Source organism: Macrosteles quadrilineatus, unplaced genomic scaffold (assembly GCF_028750875.1).
Source record: "Macrosteles quadrilineatus isolate MER2022 unplaced genomic scaffold, UCM_ALF_1.0 Scaffold_21__1_contigs__length_2333173, whole genome shotgun sequence".
NCBI lineage: Eukaryota > Metazoa > Arthropoda > Insecta > Hemiptera > Cicadellidae > Macrosteles > Macrosteles quadrilineatus.
The window spans coordinates 1893900-1916598 of record NW_026542614.1 but is presented as its reverse complement, the minus strand read 5'-3'; the positions used below and the strand labels follow the sequence as shown (position 1 = coordinate 1916598).

Sequence of the window (22699 nt, the reverse complement as noted above, 5' to 3'; positions counted from 1 at the left end):
ATGGTTTTTTTGGCCTCTAGGGACTTCAAAACGAAAAAGTAAATCGGTCCCGGGTCCAGGTCTTACCATGAGTACTACGGTAATAGCTTATTCCCTTATGGGAAATTCGCTAAAAACACTTGAACCATTGAATATGAGTCATGACATTCGCCCGGTGGAATTAGTCATGGCTCATTTATAATACATGCAATATTTTAATACATTATTTTCATAAAATAGTATAAAACGGTTATTAAAAAACCCTAAAATAACCGTTGATAAATACAAGGGAAAAAGTTTTAAAAACTCCTCTTGAGGTTTTTTTTTACCGAACTAAGCTTATTAAGATATCGTTGTTATATCCATAGAATTTACTAAATTTGACCGAAGTTTGTGAAATTCAGCATCAACTATTTAAAATAACCACAATATTTAAGTGGTTTAAGATTGTTTTATTCTCATAGTTTGACGCAAAGATAAAATAAAAATTCGGTCAAATTATGCTATAGAATCTCAACAATGTAGTTCAAACCATCAGGATTCATGAATGTTTTGGTAAAAAAACGTATACGGACAGAAAGAGGCTAAACAAAACGCATCATGACATATTTCCAAATAAACATTTTGATTATATTCACCCAAAGCATCCCTACTTGAACTATGTCCCTAACTTTTTTAAACGCCTAGTATAATATAAAGCACTGCCTTACCCTATTCTACGTATTCCAAAATTATGAAGAGGGTATACCTGACGAATGTGAAAGCCAGTGGTTTAAGCCAATGGCAAATGATGTGTTTGTAAAAAAAAACTGTTTAGAAGCTATAAAAAAACTCCCTTAAAATCACAAAAATTTATTGATTTTTTGATTAACAAATTGTTTCCAAATTGATGAATTTCAGTCCAGATCTATTACAGCTAATGTGACTTCCCGTTGTGGAGTGGTAGGTGGTGGGGTCATCAACAACCGGCTCGAGTATCTCGGGGGGGATGGTGCCGGTGGGTCGTCGTTCCACCTACCCCACAGCCAGATACCCACCGACACCACAGTGACAACGGCCCCCAGCCCCCCTACGGCCAACAGGGCACCATGCTCCTCCCTGAAGAAACATACCAAATTTTCTAATTGTAATACAGTTTTACCAAACGTACTTGGAAACAAAGATTGTTTAGTACATTGTTTTACAGTCAATGGCTACTGATTGGATTACGTTAGAATCTGTAAGGTTTTTTTAGCTTAATAAGTAAACGTGGTATAAAACCTATTTTTTCAATAATTAAAAAAACTAAGAACTCTCCGTACTAGATCTACAACTAATGTTGTGCATAATAGAGCCAGAAAATAGTACTTACCAAGCCCTCCTTAGGGCGTCCATTTCAAAAGGTGGAGATGCTGGTCTAAGGGATAGGAAGGTTGTCTAGCGGAGTAGGCTAACTTCTTATGTCGCTTTTTCGGAACGCTTCTTTTTCACACTTCTGAGTTAAGCTTCTGTGGAAGACTTGTAAGTAGACTAAGGCTTCTAATTGAAGCTGCTTTGGAACGCTTCTAAGAAGGCTAACTCTTCTAAATGAAGCTTCTGTGGAACGCTTCTAACTTTTTGTTGTCTAACTGTTTGTTGAAGGCTAACTCTTCTAAATGAAGCTTCTGTGGAACGCTTCTAACTTTTTGTTGTCTAACTGTTTGTTGAAGGCTAACTCTTCTAAATGAAGCTTCTGTGGAACGCTTCTAACTTTTTGTTGTCTAACTGTTTGTTGAAGGCTAACTCTTCTAATTGAAGCTGCTTTGGAACGCTTCTAACTTTTTGTTGTCTAACTGTTTGTTGAAGGCTAACTCTTCTCAATGAAGCTTCTGTGGAAGCTCCTAAGTAGACACTTCTAAATGAAGCTTCTTGGATTCTATGCAGAAGTTAAGTGTTCTTGTTATTCAACTAAGGTTGATTAATTGTCAGAACACAAGTTAAACCTTTTCAGTTGAATTCAGGTGTAACAATAAAATGGTTTCCAGGGTAATGAAATATGTGAATATGTACATTGTAGCCAGGCCAACTATACGATTACAAAATACTTGCTTGGGACTAGTGTGATAAAAATTTATGAAAGCATTTATGAAGAGTTGACTTTTTTATAAGACTTTTTTTGTTTAGTACGTGGTTTTAATAAGTAAGTTAAGAATGGTTCTCGAAACACGATTTACGAGGTTATTCGGTTTAGTACAATAAAACATTCCCTAACCCTGCAGCAAATATACCTTTTTAAAAAAGGTATAAATTATTTGATTTGTCCCTTAGCTGCTCATTTATGACAATATTTCCTGGTGAGGATATCGTTCAAAGTTCTGAAAACGTAATTTCAAGTTGTCCCTAAGATCAAGGAGACTTAATTTTCTGTCTAAATAGGTTACAATATCTTTAACAGAACTAGAAATTGTACAGTAGATTGTGGACCAGAACCAAATGGTTTTAAATCGATTTTTCGTATGCAATTTTTGCTTTCCTATGAGTTTTATTTTAATGTTATCCATTCTAAGAGTTTGTATGAGTCTGTTCTTGTGCATGTTGTTTTGTAATTTTTATCTACTTAAGTAATACGCCTCATGTTAGTGAGTCGGTGGCTCAGTTGGTAACACCATGGACTTCGGGCCCAGGGAAACGATGTCGTGGGTTTGGATCGTGATATCTGCCATTACTTTTTATCAGTACAGTTAACCTTAGTGGCTCACCAATTGCTTTGATGAATAAGTTTCACTAACAGATCTGTAGTCTATATGGGCAAATGCATTTTATGACGTTATACTCCAAAAGACTAAATGGTGGAATTTCTTAACAGTAATAGGTTTTGTGTATCTCCATCAAGTAGTCCAACATTTAATCAGGTTAGGTAGGCATTAATTACCAGATTATTTAGGTGACATAGCCAATACTCACTGTATTATTCAGTTTACTCCTATTACTAGTATGACTGAGACCGTGGCATCATCCTGTAATCCAGCTACTTGGAGGTCACCAATTGTTATTAATAGGCGTGGTTTGTGGACGCGATACTCCCTGGTGTGGAATAACGTCCGCACTAGTGAGTACAATCTGCGTTACTATCCTGATATTTAGACGAATTCATAAATTACAAGGCAAACATGTGTTTCGGATTCCACTATAGGACTGTAGGTTCCTTAGTTGGCATTGGCTGTATCGACTATTATTTTAAAGTCCTGTCCATGGAACATGTCAGCTTTAGTCAGTAACAAGACTACAAGATGCATTCTACACTCTTCTCCATTCACACTTGGAATAACCATTATATGTTCCAAAGTAAAGTATTAAAGTAAGTGACCAACCCCGCACCGCACTAATTCGAATTTTTCCTCTAAAGCTACATTTTTGGGGGTTACAGCGGGTTCTACCTGAGAAAATGCTTGTACATTCTGCATCCTACTACCATCCAATTAGGTTTGGAGGGATAATGCAACTAATGTATAAGTCGTAAAAATTAAATCCACATCCTAAAACAGTCATAAAATCCCTAACCTTAAATTTCACTTTAAAAAAATGACCCCCATTTTCCAATATGGCGACTAAGCTTAGAGTTTGAACCCTCTATGTTCGGGTTGGGACATTATTCATTATTCAATTATACGTGTGAATATTTTGAAGTACTGTCTTCATTTATGACGGAAATTTATGAAATCAACCAAAGGAGTAAGTTAATTTTTGATCCAAATCTATACCTATTAAATCTATTGGTAAAAGATTTAATATATAATCCAATAACACATTTAATAGGACCTAGTCGGGCATACTGAAGCGGTATAATAAGAAAATCGAAAGAGTTTCTATTAAGATTTCGGAGAAACTCTTCAGAAATACAGTAAACCCATTTTACGCTGTAAATCTTTACGCGTTGTCAAAATAACAAAGATTATAGCTGAACCAATAACAAGCTGTTAAAATTATTTTTTAAATGTTCTAAATGTTTCAAAGTTAAAAAATATATCGTATGAGTGGTTTATTAAAAAAACAAATAATTTCCATTCACTTTGTGGAATTTATTTTGTAAAGGTAGTTTGATATTATGAAACCAAAGGTAGAGATACCCACCTTGTGGCTTGATATTACTTCCCTTACACTCCGACTTACTGCTCTAATATCAGTCGGAACTGTTTATGTGTTAATACAGCCTACGGTGCTTGGTGTGTTTAACCAACAATATTTAAAACAAAATTAAAGTGCAGTTTATTAAATGTCAAAACGTTCCACTTGGTGTTTTAATTGAAGTACTATAACATTTGCTATGGCCGAGGTTAAACTACTAAACATAGTAATTGAGGATTGTCTAGTTGTACGTAACGTTTATTTTTTAAAGTATTTTTTCTTTTTTTTTGTTAAAGCATATTAATTTTTTTTACCTGGCTATTATTTTTTATTAACTCCAATTAAATCTGAATTAATTAAAACCTGTATACAGTAATTTAAATTAATTCCTTTAGTATATTTTTCAATTTATAAATTGTCAATACGTAACTTATTTCCTACAGTCGCCCAACAAAGTGGGCTTCCTTGCACTGATTATTGTACAGAAATCTGCTAATTGCTGCATTTACTTACTTTGTCGTAAACGTTTTTACTTTGTCGCACAACAGTATTCTAACCAAACAACACAAAACATCGTGCTTTTATTATGTACGTAATCCGTGTACGCTTGGAAATAAGCTGGCAAAACTTGATACTACGACTACGATCAGCTGGTACAGCGTTTCCCACTTCGTTCAATGTTTGGATTTAACCTAACCTAAAAAATTGCTGTACAGTGTTTGAAAGACTAATCATTTCTATGATTTATAATAACTGTATGAAAAATATAATGCGTAACACGAGTGCAAACTGACTTTGCTGCACTCAAGAAACTTTCCACACTGGCCTATGGCTCGAGCGTAAACATTTCAATCGTGCGAAGCCGTGCAGCAAAGTGCCACACAAATACCTACTATTTACTTCTTCATTTCGCATCTTTCAGATTAAATTGGTACACGATTTCACGTGCGATACAATATAGGATAATAGACCTGATGATTCTCATCATCATCTGAAATTGAGTCCATGTATAAATATTCTAATTTATTAAAATTGTTTATAACGATACTTTCTGCGACGAAAGTATTTCTGTATTCATAAATCAAAGTGCCTTTGAGGCTGCTCCGTAATCAGCTGGAGTGATTGATTTTCCCACTACAAAGTGACCAAGAGCCTTTACCGTCCTCGTAGTCTCCTACGTTTGTCACTATACTGGACTTACCATCTATATACCCCCGCCGCAGCAAACCTGCCGTCTAAGCGAATTTCCATTTGGCCGAATTGATTTTCAATTGATCTAGGCCTATTTAAATAACATTAGGTTTAACGAGTACCTAGGTTTGCTACTACAAGGAAACTAATAAAGTAGTGTGTTTTTAGTAAAATATTGGTAGCTTACTATAAAATAAATAAATTTGCCAAGTTTGATCAAAATATATCCATAAACAAGCAAACTACAACATTTTACAATATTCTCCATAAGAATAACATGGAAATTTTAAATTTGCCATTTTTTCAGTTTTCTCCGTAACCAATAACCGTACAAAAACACTTTGATATACTGAATTGTTTGTTTTTTTAAGCTCTTTAAGAAGGTTTAGAGAAAAATTGGGAAATTTTGTGTTTTGAGGGTAAGAAGTGAGAAAAATCAATTTTTACCCCATAAAACCCCCCATAAAACCCTGTTCCCATGGTCCGATCATGCTGGATCGCGAACTCATTCAAGTTTATCCCGCCATACACCTTCAAACCAAATTTCATCAAAATCAGATAAAAATTACTCAAGTTATCGTGTTCACGGACACATATATATATATATCTATATATATATATATATACATATATAAAAATTTGAACGAATGGTGTTTTTGGCCTCTGGGGACATTAAAATGAAAAAGTAAATCGGTCCCGGGCCTAAGTCTTACCATGAGACCTACGGTAATAGCTACTTCCCTATAGGGAAATTCGCTAAAAGCAGATAATTAAGTATATTGAAGTGTTGTTCGCTAAATAGTTACAGAAAAAAATGTAAAACTTGTAATTTAAAGTTTAAAAATTATTCTTATGGAGAAAAAGAAAACTGTTGTAGTTTGATTGTTTTTGTTTATGAATGTTGATTGGAATTGGAAAATTTCCTTATTTTATACTAAGCTATATTAACATTTTACTAAAAAAAAACACACTTCATTACTTTCCCTGTTGCATCCATAAAAATTTAACAATTTTAAAGTATATTTTGTTCAGAACTTTTATTATGTTTTTGAAACATTGGCTTATCGACATTAAAAAGCTGACAAATGTACAAATTTGCTTGTAAATACCCATAAATGAGGGATAAAAGTATAAATAGTTGGATTCTATAAATTTATTTATTTTATTTTATTTGACAATGCTAAAAAACATCATATGCCAATTACATTGTAGCATTAAGCATGTTTACAAGAGTGATACAAAATAGAAAATAAATATAACAAGGGGAAAATGTCCGTCTTCTATTGTGACAGTCTTGTAACAATTTCACTCAAAATAGAAATATTAAATATAAGAATATAAAATACATATTATAAGAATAACAATATAATTTTTAAATAGATTAACAACAACATGAACATTTGTACTAACTAAAATAATACTGATAGTCATGAATGAAATATAAAAAATATGCAATAAATATAACATAACAAATAAATAGGTGCTATATATAAATAAATAAGTATTTGAATACATATTTTGAGTAGCTTATAACACCACTCTTGTCATTACATCTACACTATCTACACTTGTCAAATTTGTAGTTGTCATTCAACAAGTTGCAAATGTTCTAGCTAAATAACATCTACCAATTTATCTCGTTTATGCTCTACTGTGAATTTAAATTACGTTTAGTTTGAACATTTTATATTTTTTTAAAACTGAAACAAAAAGCCAGGATGCTGAAAATAACTTTAAACTCGTACTAACCAACTCATATTCTTTATTTCATTTTTATGGTATAGCCTCTGGATCGCTGATTTTAATAACAAAAGGTTCAAATTACCTGTATCCGTCAAGTGATCCTAGATTGTAGTTGGTTTACTACAGCTGTTTCGTGTTCACAAACACATCTTCAGATCAAATGTTACTCAAAAGTTTACATATTTTTTAGATATTTTGTTGGGTTTGGTTTAACAACAGAATTATTATTTAAGAAAACTGGTGTGAGAAAGGATAGGATTAGCAGGCTTACCTTAAAAATGTAGGCATCCCACTTCATTCACTACAGAACACAGAAGAAAACACAAACAAAACAAAATAAACACTGGATATTTCGAGGCCACTGGCCCCTTTCTCAACATGGAGTGTCACATTAGATATTAAGAGTCTTTCACTGGTAAGGAAGCAGTGTTGCCAACACACTATGAATTTACAAATGAATATTTACAGGTTATGAGTCATTGATTTTATTTACACTTAGTCTAAGCCTGCTTTTTAGGTGTGGAAGGGGAAGGGAAAATGTTAGGCCTATCTGAGATTGAGGTTTGGGGGCTCCCTGGATTTGGTGAACCATTGATAAGAGAGTTCCCATCTCCTTAGTAGTGATGGGTTACAGGTGGGAGGGAAAGATCTTATTATTTTTGAATTGAAACAACTGTTTAAATCTTGTTTAAAGATAATCTTGTACAAGATTTAAACAGTTGTTTCAATACAAAAAAAAAAAATAATAATAAGATCTTTCCCTCCCACCTGTAACCCATCACTACTAAGGAGATGGGAACTCTCTTATCAATGGTTCACCAAATCCAGGGAGCCCCCAAACCTCAATCTCAGATAGGCCTAACATTTTCCCTTCCCCTTCCACACCTAAAAAGCAGGCTTAGACTAAGTGTTAATAAAATCAATGACTCATAACCTGTAAATATTCATTTGTAAATTCATAGTGTGTTGGCAACACTGCTTCCTTACCAGTGAAAGACTCTTAATATCTAATGTGACTCTCCATGTTGAGAAAGGGGCCAGTGGCCTCGAAATATCCAGTGTTTATTTTGTTTTGTTTGTGTTTTCTTCTGTGTTCTGTAGTGAATGAAGTGGGATGCCTACATTTTTAAGGTAAGCCTGCTAATCCTATCCTTTCTCACACCTATTCTCAGGCAATTAGCCCTTTCTCTCCACACCTATTTAAGAAAACTGATGAGGATATTATCCAATTCCATTACTTTGGTTTTTGTTCTAGTTCGCTATTTTTATTTTGGAAGATAAGTTAATTTTTGTAACCTATCTTATACATTATAACTTACTGTATTTTTTGACATTTGTTCTCAGTTAACACGGAGAACCAAGTTGGAGCTGTTGGTTATTTGCCTTGGTTCGCAACTGTGTTCAACCCGTACTATCTGATCAAAGCTGATCCGGAGACTAACGAACCAATAAGAACAGAGGATGGATTCTGTATACGCTGCGATGACGGTAAATACCCGTGGTGGAACTATTGTACAAATAACCTGCTTGCTCCTGCCTTTAACAACCAAGAGCACTCAGTCACGAAAGAATTTGCTTGAATGAGCAGATTCTTTCCAAAAATTGGAAATAGCTGCTCCCGTATTGGAATTTTGAGTCACTCGAAATCATATTGACCTTACCTTTGGATCGGACAAACACTTAAGCCTCCTACCTTATGTAAATGTAGTTAAAAAAGGATTTAGTTTCTTCAAACCATTAATAGTGTATCCTCCTTTTGATTGGGGTTTAACATAGTGATTCGTTGTGAATAAAATTGTATCTTGTCTTTAAACTACATCAAAATAAAATTCAGCTGAATCCTTTAACTCCAGGTCGCGGCCTGGTAGAATTGGCAACGTTGAAAGTAGTGTTGTTTTGCCAGATGTCCCATAAGGTAACATGGCAAATAGGTGACACCAGCACATTAATCGCGTATTATTCATTTAAATTTAAAATTATGATCATAAATGTATTACAATTTTGAAAACAAAACATAGAATTGAAAACCAAAACTGTATAAATTGAAAGTCTATTTCAGTACTTTTAAAGTGGAGTTAATATTTTCATAGCACAGTAACCAAGCATTCTAAAAAAATACACAAATACCATAAGCTGCCTCCAAACAAAACAGCTGTAACAACACTACTTGCGACGTCACTTCAAAGGGCGTGGCCTGGAATTAAAGGTGGCCGTGGTTTAATGCTAGGGTAGTTAAACATTGCTTCTTTTTTAACACATTACGCTGTGACTGTAGGCGAGCCAGGAATCCTTGTCGGAGGTGTAAAGAAGTCCCACCCCTTCAGCCAGTTCACCGGCTACGCTGACAAGAAGGCCACGGAGAAGAAGATATTGAGGAACGTCTTCAAAAGAGGAGATGAATTCTTTAACTCAGGTTAGTAAATAATAATATTAAACTCATGGATTAGTACCGTTTTGGGGGATTATTATGGATGATAAATAAAAATGTCTTTTTAGGTGATTGAGTATATTATTTTTCAGAATAAGGCCGGGTATATGCTGAGACTCAAACAGTATTGTATACCAAAGATTTATTTTATAGTAAGTTTTATAATTACTGAGTAAAAGAAAAAAGAAAAAAAAAATAACAAAACTACCAAATTACTTTTCCAAAGAAAAACTAAACTGTTGTAGTTTGCTTGTTTATATTTTGATTAAATTTTGTTTGTTTATTTATTTCAAAACTAAATATTAACCCTTCCAGGGCTAAATTAAATGATGGGCTAATAATTAAATTAAATTATTAAACATTAAATTATTAAATGAAGCTTAATTATTTTTTTGCCAAAAATTAAAAACTAAAGTGGTTGTGTTTTGTACTTATTTCACTCGAAATAATTCATGGATCATAAAAAGATTTTCCTTAGGGCTGAAATAATTTTTGCACAAAAGTTATGAAGAAAATAAAATTTGATTTGATGGATGTATCCGTCTTTGGCCCACAAAAAACATAAGGTGGACGGATATATCCGTCTGCAGCCCTCAGTGATAATCACAAAATATGAACACTGCCAATAATCTTGAGTATTCTTTTGGGCGGCAGACGGATATATCCGTCAACATTAGGCTACTCCTTCCCTTGTTTTATTTTCCCCATAAAAATGTTGGTATCTTTCAATCTGAAGTAAATCTAAACCACTCAGTTCCGCTCCCATGTCCTCAATCCCATTCCCCGCCAAGACTTCCACTATGTAAAGACTGTTCTTCAGGTTCATCATATCCATCACATTCCATACTATTATTTTCACTGCCAAGTATAAAACCCCCCTCAGACATACTTTTATTAAGCATCTCAATAACATCTTCAAATTTCAGATCGTTTGCATTAGTAACTTTAGCTCAATAACAAAAAAAAAGTATAAAACACAAAATCTAAACATCTCTCACTAACAACCATGTGTGAAGTGACAACAAAATTTACTTACGCACACTCTATGGTGCAAAATAGCGGAAACAGCTGCGGCAATTATTATTGCCAACCACAAAAACAAAATAACCCATTTATAATGCAGTGTAATGTTTATTACCCTATTATAAACATTGTATATCAATTCGTTTTTTGGACGGATATATCCGTCTTTATCCCAGAAAAGAAATTTCTCGGGACAGATATATCCGTTTTCAGCCCAAAAAGTAAACAAAGATCAACAGATATATCCGTCCATAGCCCTGGAAGGGTTAATATTTCATTAAAAAATATGTTAATTGTAATTAAAATAGGGAAAAATGTCAACTCTTGTATCAGACTCAGAGGGGTAGCTACTATCATTGGTCTCGGCAACTGTGTTGTGCATTTACTGTATCCTAACATGCATTAGTCAAACATTTGTGTGCTGTGTGGCTTGCGCTGTGAAACTTGACTTGTGCGTGTTGTATCATGTGCGTCTTAGAATAAGTCCGGCTTAACTCTTGTTCATATACTATCTTCTAATGTATAGTGGTTTAAATTACCTTGTTCTGTCCAAAACGATCCTATGTAGTTCGTATTGACTACAGCTGTTTCGTGCTGCAGGAGCACATCTTCAGGTCGGGAGAATGTCAAGCAGTCATTAGATATTCCTCATGATGGAGTTCGTCAAAAGTTTATAGTAGTAAATAAATAACATAGACACGACATAAAAACACGAAACTGAACATTTAACACTGGTCGACCAGGCGGTAACGAAACACGTGATACGGCACCGGTTGAGGGCAAGTCGCGTGTCTATGTTATTTATTTACTACTATAAACTTTTGACAAACTCCATCATGAGGAATATCTAATGACTGCTTGACATTCTCCCGACCTGAAGATGTAAAGTCTTGAAACGTGTAATCCTTAACCAGTGTTCCAGTTAATTCGTAACGTAGTGTTATTACATACTATTTATATGGAGATAGAAGAAGCCATGACACCTCTATTACACTTTTATATTTTTCCAATTTGGCCAGATAGGTTTCAAAGACTAACGCTCCTTTCACACTATACGATTTCGATCGTGCGGTTATTAATCGTGTGTGTTGTATCGCATTGGAGCTTATGGCCCCTTTCTATTATATGATTACCAACCGTGTACGATTTTCACCTGCGTAGCGACCGTAGATGCACACGGTTGGTATCCGACGCCCGCACGAGTAAAAGTCGTGTCTACTGCTAGTCGCCATGTGACCATATGGCCCCGTTCACACTACACGATTGTAGTCGTGCGGTAGCCCTCCCCAAGTGCAGTTTGTTGCGTATAGTTTTCAGATATTATGCGTTTACAGTTGTTTAATTATTGAGTTGAACTACCTGTGCATACTGTATTTTATTATTTAGTTTTTGTTATTAATTACAGTTTTGTCTATATAGTTAAAGTTATGAATGTGATTAATCTTGAAGCTCTAAACAATTCTCTTGAAATCCGAAAATAAATGAAAAGCTTTTCTTCCTCATTTCTCAGGTCTTTAAATAATGTTTTAAACATCCCCACTTCCTCACGTCTCAAATTCAAATACGACTATTATTAAATTTATTTTTCTCCGATAAATTATCAAAATCGTATAGTGTGAAAGGAGCGTAAAACTACCTAATAAACTACTAAACTATGAAAAACTAAATAGTTTTTCTGAACTGTAAGATAATAAATGTTATTTAAGTTATACGTTTTAGAGACTTTTTAATTTACTTATACAAATTATTTTCAAAACCAATAGTTAATTTACCCTAGTTAAAAATGTATATCTTTTTTAGCGAATTTCCCTATAGGGAAGTAGCTATTACCGTAGGTGGCACGGTAAGACCTAGACCCGGGACCGATTTACTTTTTCATTTTGATGTCCCCAGAGGCCAAAAACACCATTCGTTCAAATTTTTATATATGTATATATATATATCTATATATATAATTCCGTAAGTCAAATTTTTGTAAAGAAATTGTGAGTGACTGGATGGCCGTAGAAGGATGGGAGGGGTCTTATTTTAAAGGTCTTGACATGAATTTTGAGGGAAAACTATTCATTTTTCTTATTTTTTTACTATAAATTCGCAACAGAATAAAACTTTTCCCATTAAAACAACATGGGGTTTAATTTGTTTACATCTTTTGGAATTAAAACAGCTGTGCCACAGATTTGAAAACAGTGATCAATACACGCATTTGGTTTACTTTTAGCTAGCCAGTCAACTATGAAATGTATACTATAATAAAACTGAAATATTGAAGATTAGTCGGAAAATTCTTTGTTTATATTTAAATCATATACTCAAGTTTCATTTTTTCATACTTTTACGTTTTTGTCGTGTTAAAGGAATAAACGACATAGAATAAATATTCTGTATAAATAATCAAAGAGTCGAAATTAAATCTAACTTCTGTTTTGTTTTTATTTTTAAATCATATGTTCAAGTTTATTTTAAATGATGTTGTTTTCTTTATATTTCTACACATTTTAAGGTTAAGGTTGTGTAAATATATACAACTAAAATAACCTATAAATGTTATTGGTTCTAAAATGGTGTATTTGCATTCCTTCGTAAGTAAATTTTTTTAGTGCAGTGAATATACAACGTAGAGTAATCATATTCGATCATACTTTTATAAAATCACCAGGGATTCAAGATGTTTTGGTATGTAGGCTGCTGGATGTATATTCTTTTAATTATAAGTACTGTAATTAATATGAACGTCAGGGGTAGACCACAAAGGCGGGGAACTGTTCATAGGAATGACAGTGCGCGTAGAAGAGCAAGAGTAGATAATGACGAACTTATATAATCAAGATATGTTACAACCCCTTTTTAGGAGACCCATATGGTAGACGAGAGAAATGCAAAAATTTATGATACAGGATTACTGGACCAAGAGTGCATTCAATGTTGTGCTCTTCATTTTATAGAGAAGAACTAACAAGCAATCATTTTATGACATGTTGCCATAACGGACTTATTAACCTTCCTCAGTCAAAAACTAATGTAGAACTTAAAAGTTTGTTTGAAGAGAGCCCACAACTGTATAAATTCATTCGACAATGCAACAGTGCGATGGCTTTTGCTTATTTTTCAGCCAGTAAGAAAGATATTCCAGGAAAAGATATTCCAGGATACTCTGTTTCAAAATTCAAGGACAGATTTATCGTTCAATCTCAGATTTGCTGCCTCAACATGATGAAGACCCCGTGTATGGCCAATTGTACATTATTGACACATCAACAGCAACAGAAATTCGTCAAAGGCGTCGAGAAAATAGTGACTTAAAACCTGAAATATTGTCAAAACTAGCTGAAATTCTATTAGAAAATCCATTTGCACAAATTTACAAAAGAGCTTCGGAAGAAATGGTTGTACAAGGTGACAGTAAATTAGAACTTAGGTTTGTAGACAGGATAAATATGGATCGTCGTAGGTATAATAAGCCTACTGCAGATGAAATTGCAGGCGTCTTCAATTCATCTGAAGGCGAACCTCCAATGAATTCTTAAAATTCCAAACAGGGAAGCTTTTATTTATCCTCATTAACCACAAGACCAAAGCTACCTTAGTAAACCAGTATTTATTCACAAACAATGATATGTTTGCTGCCTTTTCATGTTAAACCACTGGAGTGATTCAAATTATTTATTGAAAATGACATCAACAAAAGCAAACAAAGAAGAACAACAAACTGGTTTTTACACAAAAGATATGGTGTAGGGATGCCTATTCTGACACATAGATAATGTTATTCTGAGTTTGTTTAAATACCGGTACTGCAAAAAGTTGTTTTACATTTGAGCTTTTTAGGGACTTATGTCCCTACAAGCCACTAGTAGATTTATATATATACTAGCTGTACCCGCGGGCTTTGCCCCGTTTAACTTCATAAGTGAGCTCGTTCGCATAGCTCAATCACGTCCTGGTTGAAGTTCGTTCGCTACGCTCTCTCACTTTTAGGTTAGAGCTCGTTCGCTGCGCTCACTTGCCTTCAGGTTAGCTCGTTCGCTACGCTAACTCGCCTCCAGGTTGAAGTTCGTTCGCTACGCTCACTCACCTTTTGGTTGCAAATTAGCTGTTGTCATAAATGTAAAAGAAATAATAGTGCTGCACCCTGTTGGTAATCATTGCAACTTTAATGCTATTGAACATCATAGAACAGAACCAACATGTTTAATTGAAACAGCTGTTAAGATTCATTAATTCCATTTAAATATGAGAACTCGCATAAGGTTAATATGGGAAACTCCAGAGCCACTGGGGCGGAGCCCGAGAGCTCGATCAGAATAAAAACAGCTTAGTTTTCCTATTTAATGCCTTAAGAATATTATTAATTACATGGGTCGATGTGGCAAGAGAAGGAATTAAAATTGCTTGGATCGAAGTAAGAATGTTAATGCTCTCCGGAGAATCAGATATTTTTATCAAATAAAAAAAACTAATTTAATATGCTGATAAAATTCTGTATTTTCATGACCAAAGATGAAGATTCCCTTATAAATCCGGATACAATCTGAATGATTTTCCTAAAGCAGATGGAATTAGTTGTTAGTAATATTGACTCTTCCCGTAACATGATAGACTAATTATATGAACTCCTTCTCCCATATAGTGAAAGTGGCTTTGGCATGAAACAAACATATGAACAAACAATTATAAGACTCCTAAAAACCTTATGGGCAACCTAAAGCCGATAAAAAAGGTAGGAAATATTGTGTTAAACGAATTCATCAATCACATTTTTAGGGAACACATTCGTCATACTTATTATTGCTTATCCTCCCTTCATTTAACTAAGATTTTAATGACTTCACTCTATCTATCGCAGTTAGCTGAATTTACATAAAATCTCAAGATTAACCGTCGATTTCGACGGGGTTCCACTAGTATATATATATATATATATATATACGTCCGTGAACGCGATAACTTGAGTAATTTGTGTCCGATTTTGATGAAATTTGGTTTAAAGGTGGAAAGCGGGATAAACTTGAATGAGTTCGCGAACCAGCATGATCGGACCATGGGAACGGGGCTTTACGGGGGGTTTTATGGGGTAAAAATTGGTTTTTCTCACTTTTGACCCTCAAAACACAAAATTTCCCAATTTCTCTTTAGACCTTTCTAAAGAGCTTAAAAAAATAATAATTTAGTATTTAAAAGTATTTTTGTTCGGTTACTAGTAACGGAGAAAATTAAAAAAATTGTAAATTTAAAATTCCCATGTTATTCTTTTGGAGAATATTGTCAAAAATGTTGTAGTTTGCTTGTTTATGTTTATATTTTGATCAACCTTGGCAAATTTATTTATTTTGTACTAAGCTATCAATATTTTACTCAAAAACACACTTTATTAGTTTCCTTGCTGTAGCAGCAAACCTAGGTACTCGTTAAACCTAATGTTATTAAAATATATTTAACCGAAAATCAATTCAGACAAATGGAAATTCGCTTAGTCGGCAGGTTTGCTGCGGCGGGGGTATTAGTTTGTGGTTTGGGTGGTTCGGTGGTTCTATTGCAAAGTGTTAACCTATTAGTCGTATGTTTGTCATTATCTCCTCATATACGTCTAATCTAATGTTTCTCTTTGCAGGTGATATTTTGGTGAGGGATGAATTTGGCTACTTCTACTTTAAAGATAGGACAGGAGATACTTTTAGGTAAGCCTAGTAAATTCCTCATATTGTATGGTTTAATTTTTGTTTCAAATCTAACAAACATTAAAAAAATAAGACATTTTTTCAATGAAAACTTACATTTACTGTTACCAAAAGTGTTTTGTCATTGTTGTAACAATTCGGGATTTTAAAATGTATATCTGAGCCTGAAAGTAATCATAGAATCAGTAAAGTAATGAGATAACGGTTGTGTAGATGGCGAGGTGAGAACGTAGCTACATCAGAAGTAGAAGCTGTCATCAGTAATGTGGTGGGACTGAAGGACGCCATCGTCTACGGAGTGGAGGTAAAACATCAATTATTATTATCAATCATTGAGAATGGAGACTAGGTGTGTATTTTAACCCAAACATGAGTGAAGGATGAGTGTAGAATGGTGTGAGACCTGTGTAGCTTTTTTACTGACTAAGATCAGCTGTTTCATTAGCCAGGATTTTCAACTCAAGTCCCACAAGCTAATAGATCAAGAGTAACTTAAACATTTACTAACTTACTGTAAATGAGGGTAAAGATGTAACATGAGCACAGGGGCCTAGGTTTTAAAGGTTTTCCGAGGATAACAGGCTCGCCTGAATGGGAAAGAGTACTGGCACAAAAACACACAACTTTACACTCTACACAAATATCAGAATATTTCACAGGCATTTTCTTGTTCTTAGCCGCCATTAAAAACACCTACTTCTCCAACTCAAACCTTCCTTCAAAAATCCTGTCAGTGTCAGTAAAATATTTTGATTTTGGTGTATAGTGTGTAAAGTTTAGTGTTTTTTGTGCCAGAATGGGCATTTTCCAATCTAGGTAAGACTGATATTCTCATAGAAGTCCTTACATGTATATTCTGTGTGAGCATAGCTAAAAGAATGGTTGAAGGCAAGACTTCACTTGTGCTGCAAAGAAGGGAAAACCATTATAATATTATAATATTAAATACATTTTAAAACTAGTTTCAAACCATCAAAAAGTTTATGTGTAGTTACTTATCTCAGCTACCCCACTTATGTTAGTAGGTTCAGCTAACTTAATAGTTAATTCAACACCTCTACAGTTTTAAGCAAGGTCCTTGTTTCCTTGCTAATTGTTGCTTTAAATCTCAACTAGCCAGTCCTAGCCAGCTTACACCACTTACAGTAGAAGCTCGCTTATCCGGCAAATTCAGGACTTTTGCGGTGCCAGATTGAAAAAACTCAATGAAAGAGCAAGAGCACCTAAAAAACTTTTAGAGCGTCAAAACAAAATCATTGACCTGCCAGCCATTATGTGGTGTTTTATCGTGCTTTCTCTCAATTTAGTAGTGATATACTTATTCCAAAATACCTCAAAAAATGCTCCCGATGTCTGCCGATTGCTAATATGACTAAAATCCATTATTTGAGACCTTAAGACTGATGTTAAACAAGCAGATATCAGATCATCTGACTGTGTTTGTTGTAGGTCCCTGGCGTGGAGGGTCGTGCAGGTATGGCAGCTGTAGTAGACCCAGACCACTCTCTACAGCTCACTCTACTGGCCGAGGGTATGAGGAAGGCTCTACCAGCTTACGCTCGACCTCTGTTCTTACGAGTCATGCAGTCTACACCTCTAACTGGTTAGTTTTTGCTTGGTCAATGATTTACGTTTAAAAATTCAACCTCTACAAAATTATATTGTACTTTTTGTACATGGTGTTTTTTTATAATTTTGTTAATACATCCCAAATATTTAAAGTATTATTAATCATTAATAAAGTACTTGGTACTGTGAGGTACTTTTCTACAACAAAACAAGTAAATATGTTGGTATCCCTGTTTTCTTTTACTTTATTGCCAATCAGCTGATATGCATTGCTGCATAGTTATCTAAGAGGTTTTATGTTATTGGGATTGATTCTAAATTAGACTCAACATGGTGTTTCACAAGCTCAAATATATGTATTTTATGTAGGTATTTGTTTACTACATATCCGGTTTTCTTAAATTCTTAGATATCAATAATAGTTGATTTATTTGGTACTGGAACCACACCTGGAAACTTAATATCATACCTTTCTTGGCATAAAAACCAATGATTTACTTTTGACGCATTCTTCGAACTCTTCGAGCTTGGGAAACTTAGAGAACATACTCTTCTGCTTCTCTTATCTTCACATACTCATCTACCTGTATTTCATTTTAGATGTTTTTCCTCTATATTTTTTAGTTTATATTTTTGTACAGTTGTATGAGTTAGATAACAAAATCTTTCTCTTTTAGGAACATTTAAATTGAAGAAGGTAGATCTGCAAAATGAAGGTTACAATCCGTCTTCGCTGAAGGATCCAGTTTATTTCTTCAACGGCACTGCTTTTGAACCCTTGACTGAGAAACTTTATGGGCAGATTGTAAGCGGGAAGATGAAACTGTAATGACAACAAATGTTTAAACTAATGACTTGCCCACCTGTGATAATTTGGTTTAGGGGAGTACATAGTAGGTTAGGTTGATGCCAGGAAGCCTAAATACTATGACGTTTAACAAGTTCGCTGCCAAACGCATGTCCGGAAAATTGAGGGGGACAATGAAGAAACGGAACATTGGGAGAATAATGATAGGCTGATTTTGGAAGTCAAAGTCAAAGTGACTTTTGAAAGTGAAACATTGACTAGAGTATTTTTTGTTTTTAACAAAAATTTCTTTAGAAGCACATTTTTGCCTTGGTTTAATTTTGAATAGGTTACTGTGCATAAAATGCAGAAATTAGATTACTGTAGACCAATTTGAACCCCAAGGTGTACCACATGTACATCTCAGTTCTGTTTTGACCCTTTATAATTCAAAACAGCAAGGCAACCTCACAAACGTAAAAAATATTTAAGCTTTACTTTGAACAATTTAGCTTGGTTAGTTAAGTTGGGCTTGAATAGTGTTCCATAAAAGCCGGCCCAAGTGACGGATTATTGGGAGATGTATCGTGGTTTAATGATAGGCTAGCATTTTTAGCAGGTTTAATGCTAGCTTACGTTCAATTTATTTTTCTTTGTATGTTGGTAGCGAACAGGTTAAAAAACGTAGACCTATTGTTTGGATTTAGGGGTAAAAAATGTTTATTTTCCTGTTTAACGTCAAGCTGTAAACTTGCATTAATCCTTGATAGTTTTGTATATTTATTTATTTCTGCTGCATGACTAAACTTACTTCAGATTTAGTCAGATTAACTGGTCTCATTTTAGTCAGTTTACTTATTTATATAGTGTTTTAAGGTTAGTAGTTATTTAAGAAAATGAAAACCCAAACTATTAAGTGCAATCGAAAACCAAATGTCCTTTAGTTGTGTTAAGGCGAGGTTAGAAGGGACTACTGAGAATATTAACAATATTTGTGTGTAATCGGTGGCATTTATTACTCACATTCCAAAATATTTCAAAGATATTCATATTTTTATAACCTTACACACAAACAACGTAGATAAGGATTTTTTTGCAACTGATAAATATAGAATAACATTACTTATTTTTACATACTAAGCGTTAAAGAGTCTCATTTTCTTAGCTATGCTCTCAGATAGAATTTATTTCATTTTCTTTGACATAGCTTATTTTTGTTCCAACTTAACAAACGATGAGGAATACGATGGTTTTTTTAGAGTGGGTTTAAGGTTATATACCTCCCATCCCCTTCTGAGATGAAAACGAAAACATTATATAATCTTAGAATATAAGAAATTAGAAGACATTTTAACCCCTAAACTATTGAGTTATTGCAACTCTTATTTACCTACGCTACTGATAACCTCAGACTGCTAAAATTGAGCAAAGGATTTCACTAGCAAATGTTATTCATGTCTGAACAAAAACATAACCTAAGAGTTTGTACAATAATAAAGTATAGTTTCGTTTAAAAAAACTAATATCTTTAAAACATGTACTGAACTGTAATAGTATATTACGTTACTAGTCCTGAAAATAGGTGTTTACCGGACAAGTGTGGTCGTTCCATATTACCATACGAGTCTGGTAAACACATTTTTTGCAAGTGACGTACGATATTTTACGCCATACTACTAAATCTGTACAAATCCTTATATATTACCACCGACTAAAGGACTAACAATCACTAGTCATAACCTATAAAAGAGGTTATGTTTTTGTTTATAACCACTCATTGCCAAATACAGTATTGAGTATAATCAGCTGTTTAGTGTCCGGTAAAACTCATTACAGTACAGTACTATGCAATGAAACACCATTTGATTAAGCTGGCGACAAACAGCTGTTTTCTGGACTAAATCCTTGCTTGGGAAGTTCATCAAAATACTGTAGTATGGCGTAAAAATAAATTAAAGGCTTGGAAGTGTAAACGAGAAAGATCAAATTAAGACATTTTATTTCTATGCAGATTCAAAGTATACCTTTTGCTCAAATTTGTGTCAAGTACATATGAAGGAAAACTTGTGTAATTACAAACATTCTGTAGTGCCATTGCATTGTAGTGTATTAAAGTCATGAACAATTGTTTTTAATCGAATATCTCTTTTGCTTACTGTGTAAAGCTAAGGTTGTACGTTCAGTATCATATTGCTACTTGCTTTTACTTTATTTAAAAAAAAAATTGTGTAAACTGTATTGTTGACTAAATACTTGTTGGCACTTTTTTAATGTAATGTGGTAGTAAATGTATTTGAGAACATGTTGGTTTTACATTGACCCTTTACTTTCATTCTATATTTTACTAATCCTGGTTAGGATTGAGGGGCAACCCTCCTTCCGAAGGGTCTGCTTCGGCAGCCAGCGAGCCTGATGACCTTAAGTCATCCGCCCATGATGTGCTAAAGGTTGATGCGTAAGCTTCGGCCTACATCATGGGGCCCGGGTATGTCCTAAAGGATAGGTACCGGGTATGCAGTCAGGGGGCTTCGGCTCTCATGACAAAACGAAATGGAAATGAATCCATAGGTCCCTCGCCCACTCAACGATTTCGGTCACCCGACTTTGTATCGGTGGCACATTCCTCACTCACATTACGACACTTTATCAGATAAAACGAGCAGTTTCTCAAAGCTTGGACGAGTCTAGGCATTGCATGGCTAACATTCTAAAATAGTAAAACAATGAATCCCTAACGTTTTGTTGCAATGTGGCGTTTTGTTGCAATGTGGCTCCTTTGGTGCCGAATTAAGCGGCGTAGGATTAAGGGAAAGTGCTGAATTCACCCAATTAAGCAAAGTAGGGAACACACTACTCTCTTTTTGAATAATTTTGGCATGATGATAATAACAATAATTTTTTCAACTACTTCAGAATGTCTGCTGCATTCATTGACGAACTCCGTGAGAAAATTAGGAAGTGTATCACATCAAAAGAAAGACTTGCTATTATAATGAGGCTAGTAAGAGTATATTTTATATTAGTACTGGTGAGAACGACACCCAACAAAATATCGGTGTGGACCAACCTCCATTTGGTCATGTACGCCACTGCAACCAAGAATTGGCCGACAGTCGTGGATCACAGTGGCAGTGGACGATTGCACACCGACCGTTTGTTGTCGTTCGACGGTCAGAGTGTGGGCGAGCGCTCAAACCTCCAATAGTTCACTTTTGGAATTTGGTCAGGTGATTTAATGTCATGCAACTGAAATCATCGAGTGGACGAGGGGCCTTGGGCTATTGATGGATATTTTCTGAAACACAAATAGAATAAGTCTGTACTTGCTAAAATTGCAATGCAAAATAAATTGGCTGACTATAAAATAAATTATATAACACTAAAGTAACCTAAATAATACAATTGCCAATAGCTGGGTACCTGAGTGGCTTACAGTGCTTGCCTACTGATCAAAACGTCGCTGGTTAGATTCTGAGTGAAATCCGAAGCTCCGATGGTTCAAATCGAAACTGAACCCTGCTGACCTTGATTGTTTATCTCACTTCATTTTGTATAATCATGGTCGACACAAGAGGTAAGTTAAAAAATGTTTCATGACACTTTGTGATATAGTTTGACCCTATATTCGGGCCAGAAGAAATTTAGAGCTTAACATATTTTCAAGAGAAAAAATACTTAAGAAAAACAGAGATTTTAAAATAATAATTAATTTTTCTTGACTCATTACAAAATGTTAATGTTTAATGGTAAACCAATCATGAATAATGGAGGGTAAAAACCACAAATTTAATTTCCTGGAAAGTTGACTAAGCAGGGATTGATGACAACTACCAGGTTCGATCCGTAGTTCTTACTTTTGGTAAATAATAATTGACAACAAGAGTAGGCAAACAATCTGTCCAATAATCAACATCGGTGTACTATTTTTGACTATTAATACACCAAATAGTCAATGGTACTATGTTAGTGGTTCAATAAAATTATGTTCATTTTTACTCTAAATTGGCCACAGCTTTGACTTGGAAATGGGATGTTGATTAATTATTTTGATTAAAAACTTTTTTTATTTTCCATATTTTTGTAGAATTCCTAAATTTTTAACAGAAAACTTGGCATGAAAAGTTTACCTGAATGTATGTCATCACGTCAGAGATCATATAATTAATGGGACATAATTATATAGCACATGTGAGAATTGATGATTAAAAACAAATTACA

General features: G+C 34.3%; 1 protein-coding gene across 1 annotated transcript in view; it reads left to right on the top strand.

Moving 5' to 3' along the window:
• The window catches only part of LOC129005412 (long-chain fatty acid transport protein 4-like), a 41091-nt gene extending 20310 nt beyond the window's left edge, over nucleotides 1-20781 (top strand). The window contains exons 7-12 of the mRNA XM_054434299.1: nucleotides 8341-8484; nucleotides 9272-9409; nucleotides 16059-16125; nucleotides 16339-16429; nucleotides 17575-17728; nucleotides 18372-20781. Coding sequence (XP_054290274.1) covers nucleotides 8341-8484; nucleotides 9272-9409; nucleotides 16059-16125; nucleotides 16339-16429; nucleotides 17575-17728; nucleotides 18372-18523 — 746 coding nt within the window. The 3' untranslated portion in view covers nucleotides 18524-20781. The remainder of the gene's footprint in view (nucleotides 1-8340; nucleotides 8485-9271; nucleotides 9410-16058; nucleotides 16126-16338; nucleotides 16430-17574; nucleotides 17729-18371) is intronic.
• The last annotated feature ends 1918 nt before the right edge of the window (nucleotides 20782-22699 follow it).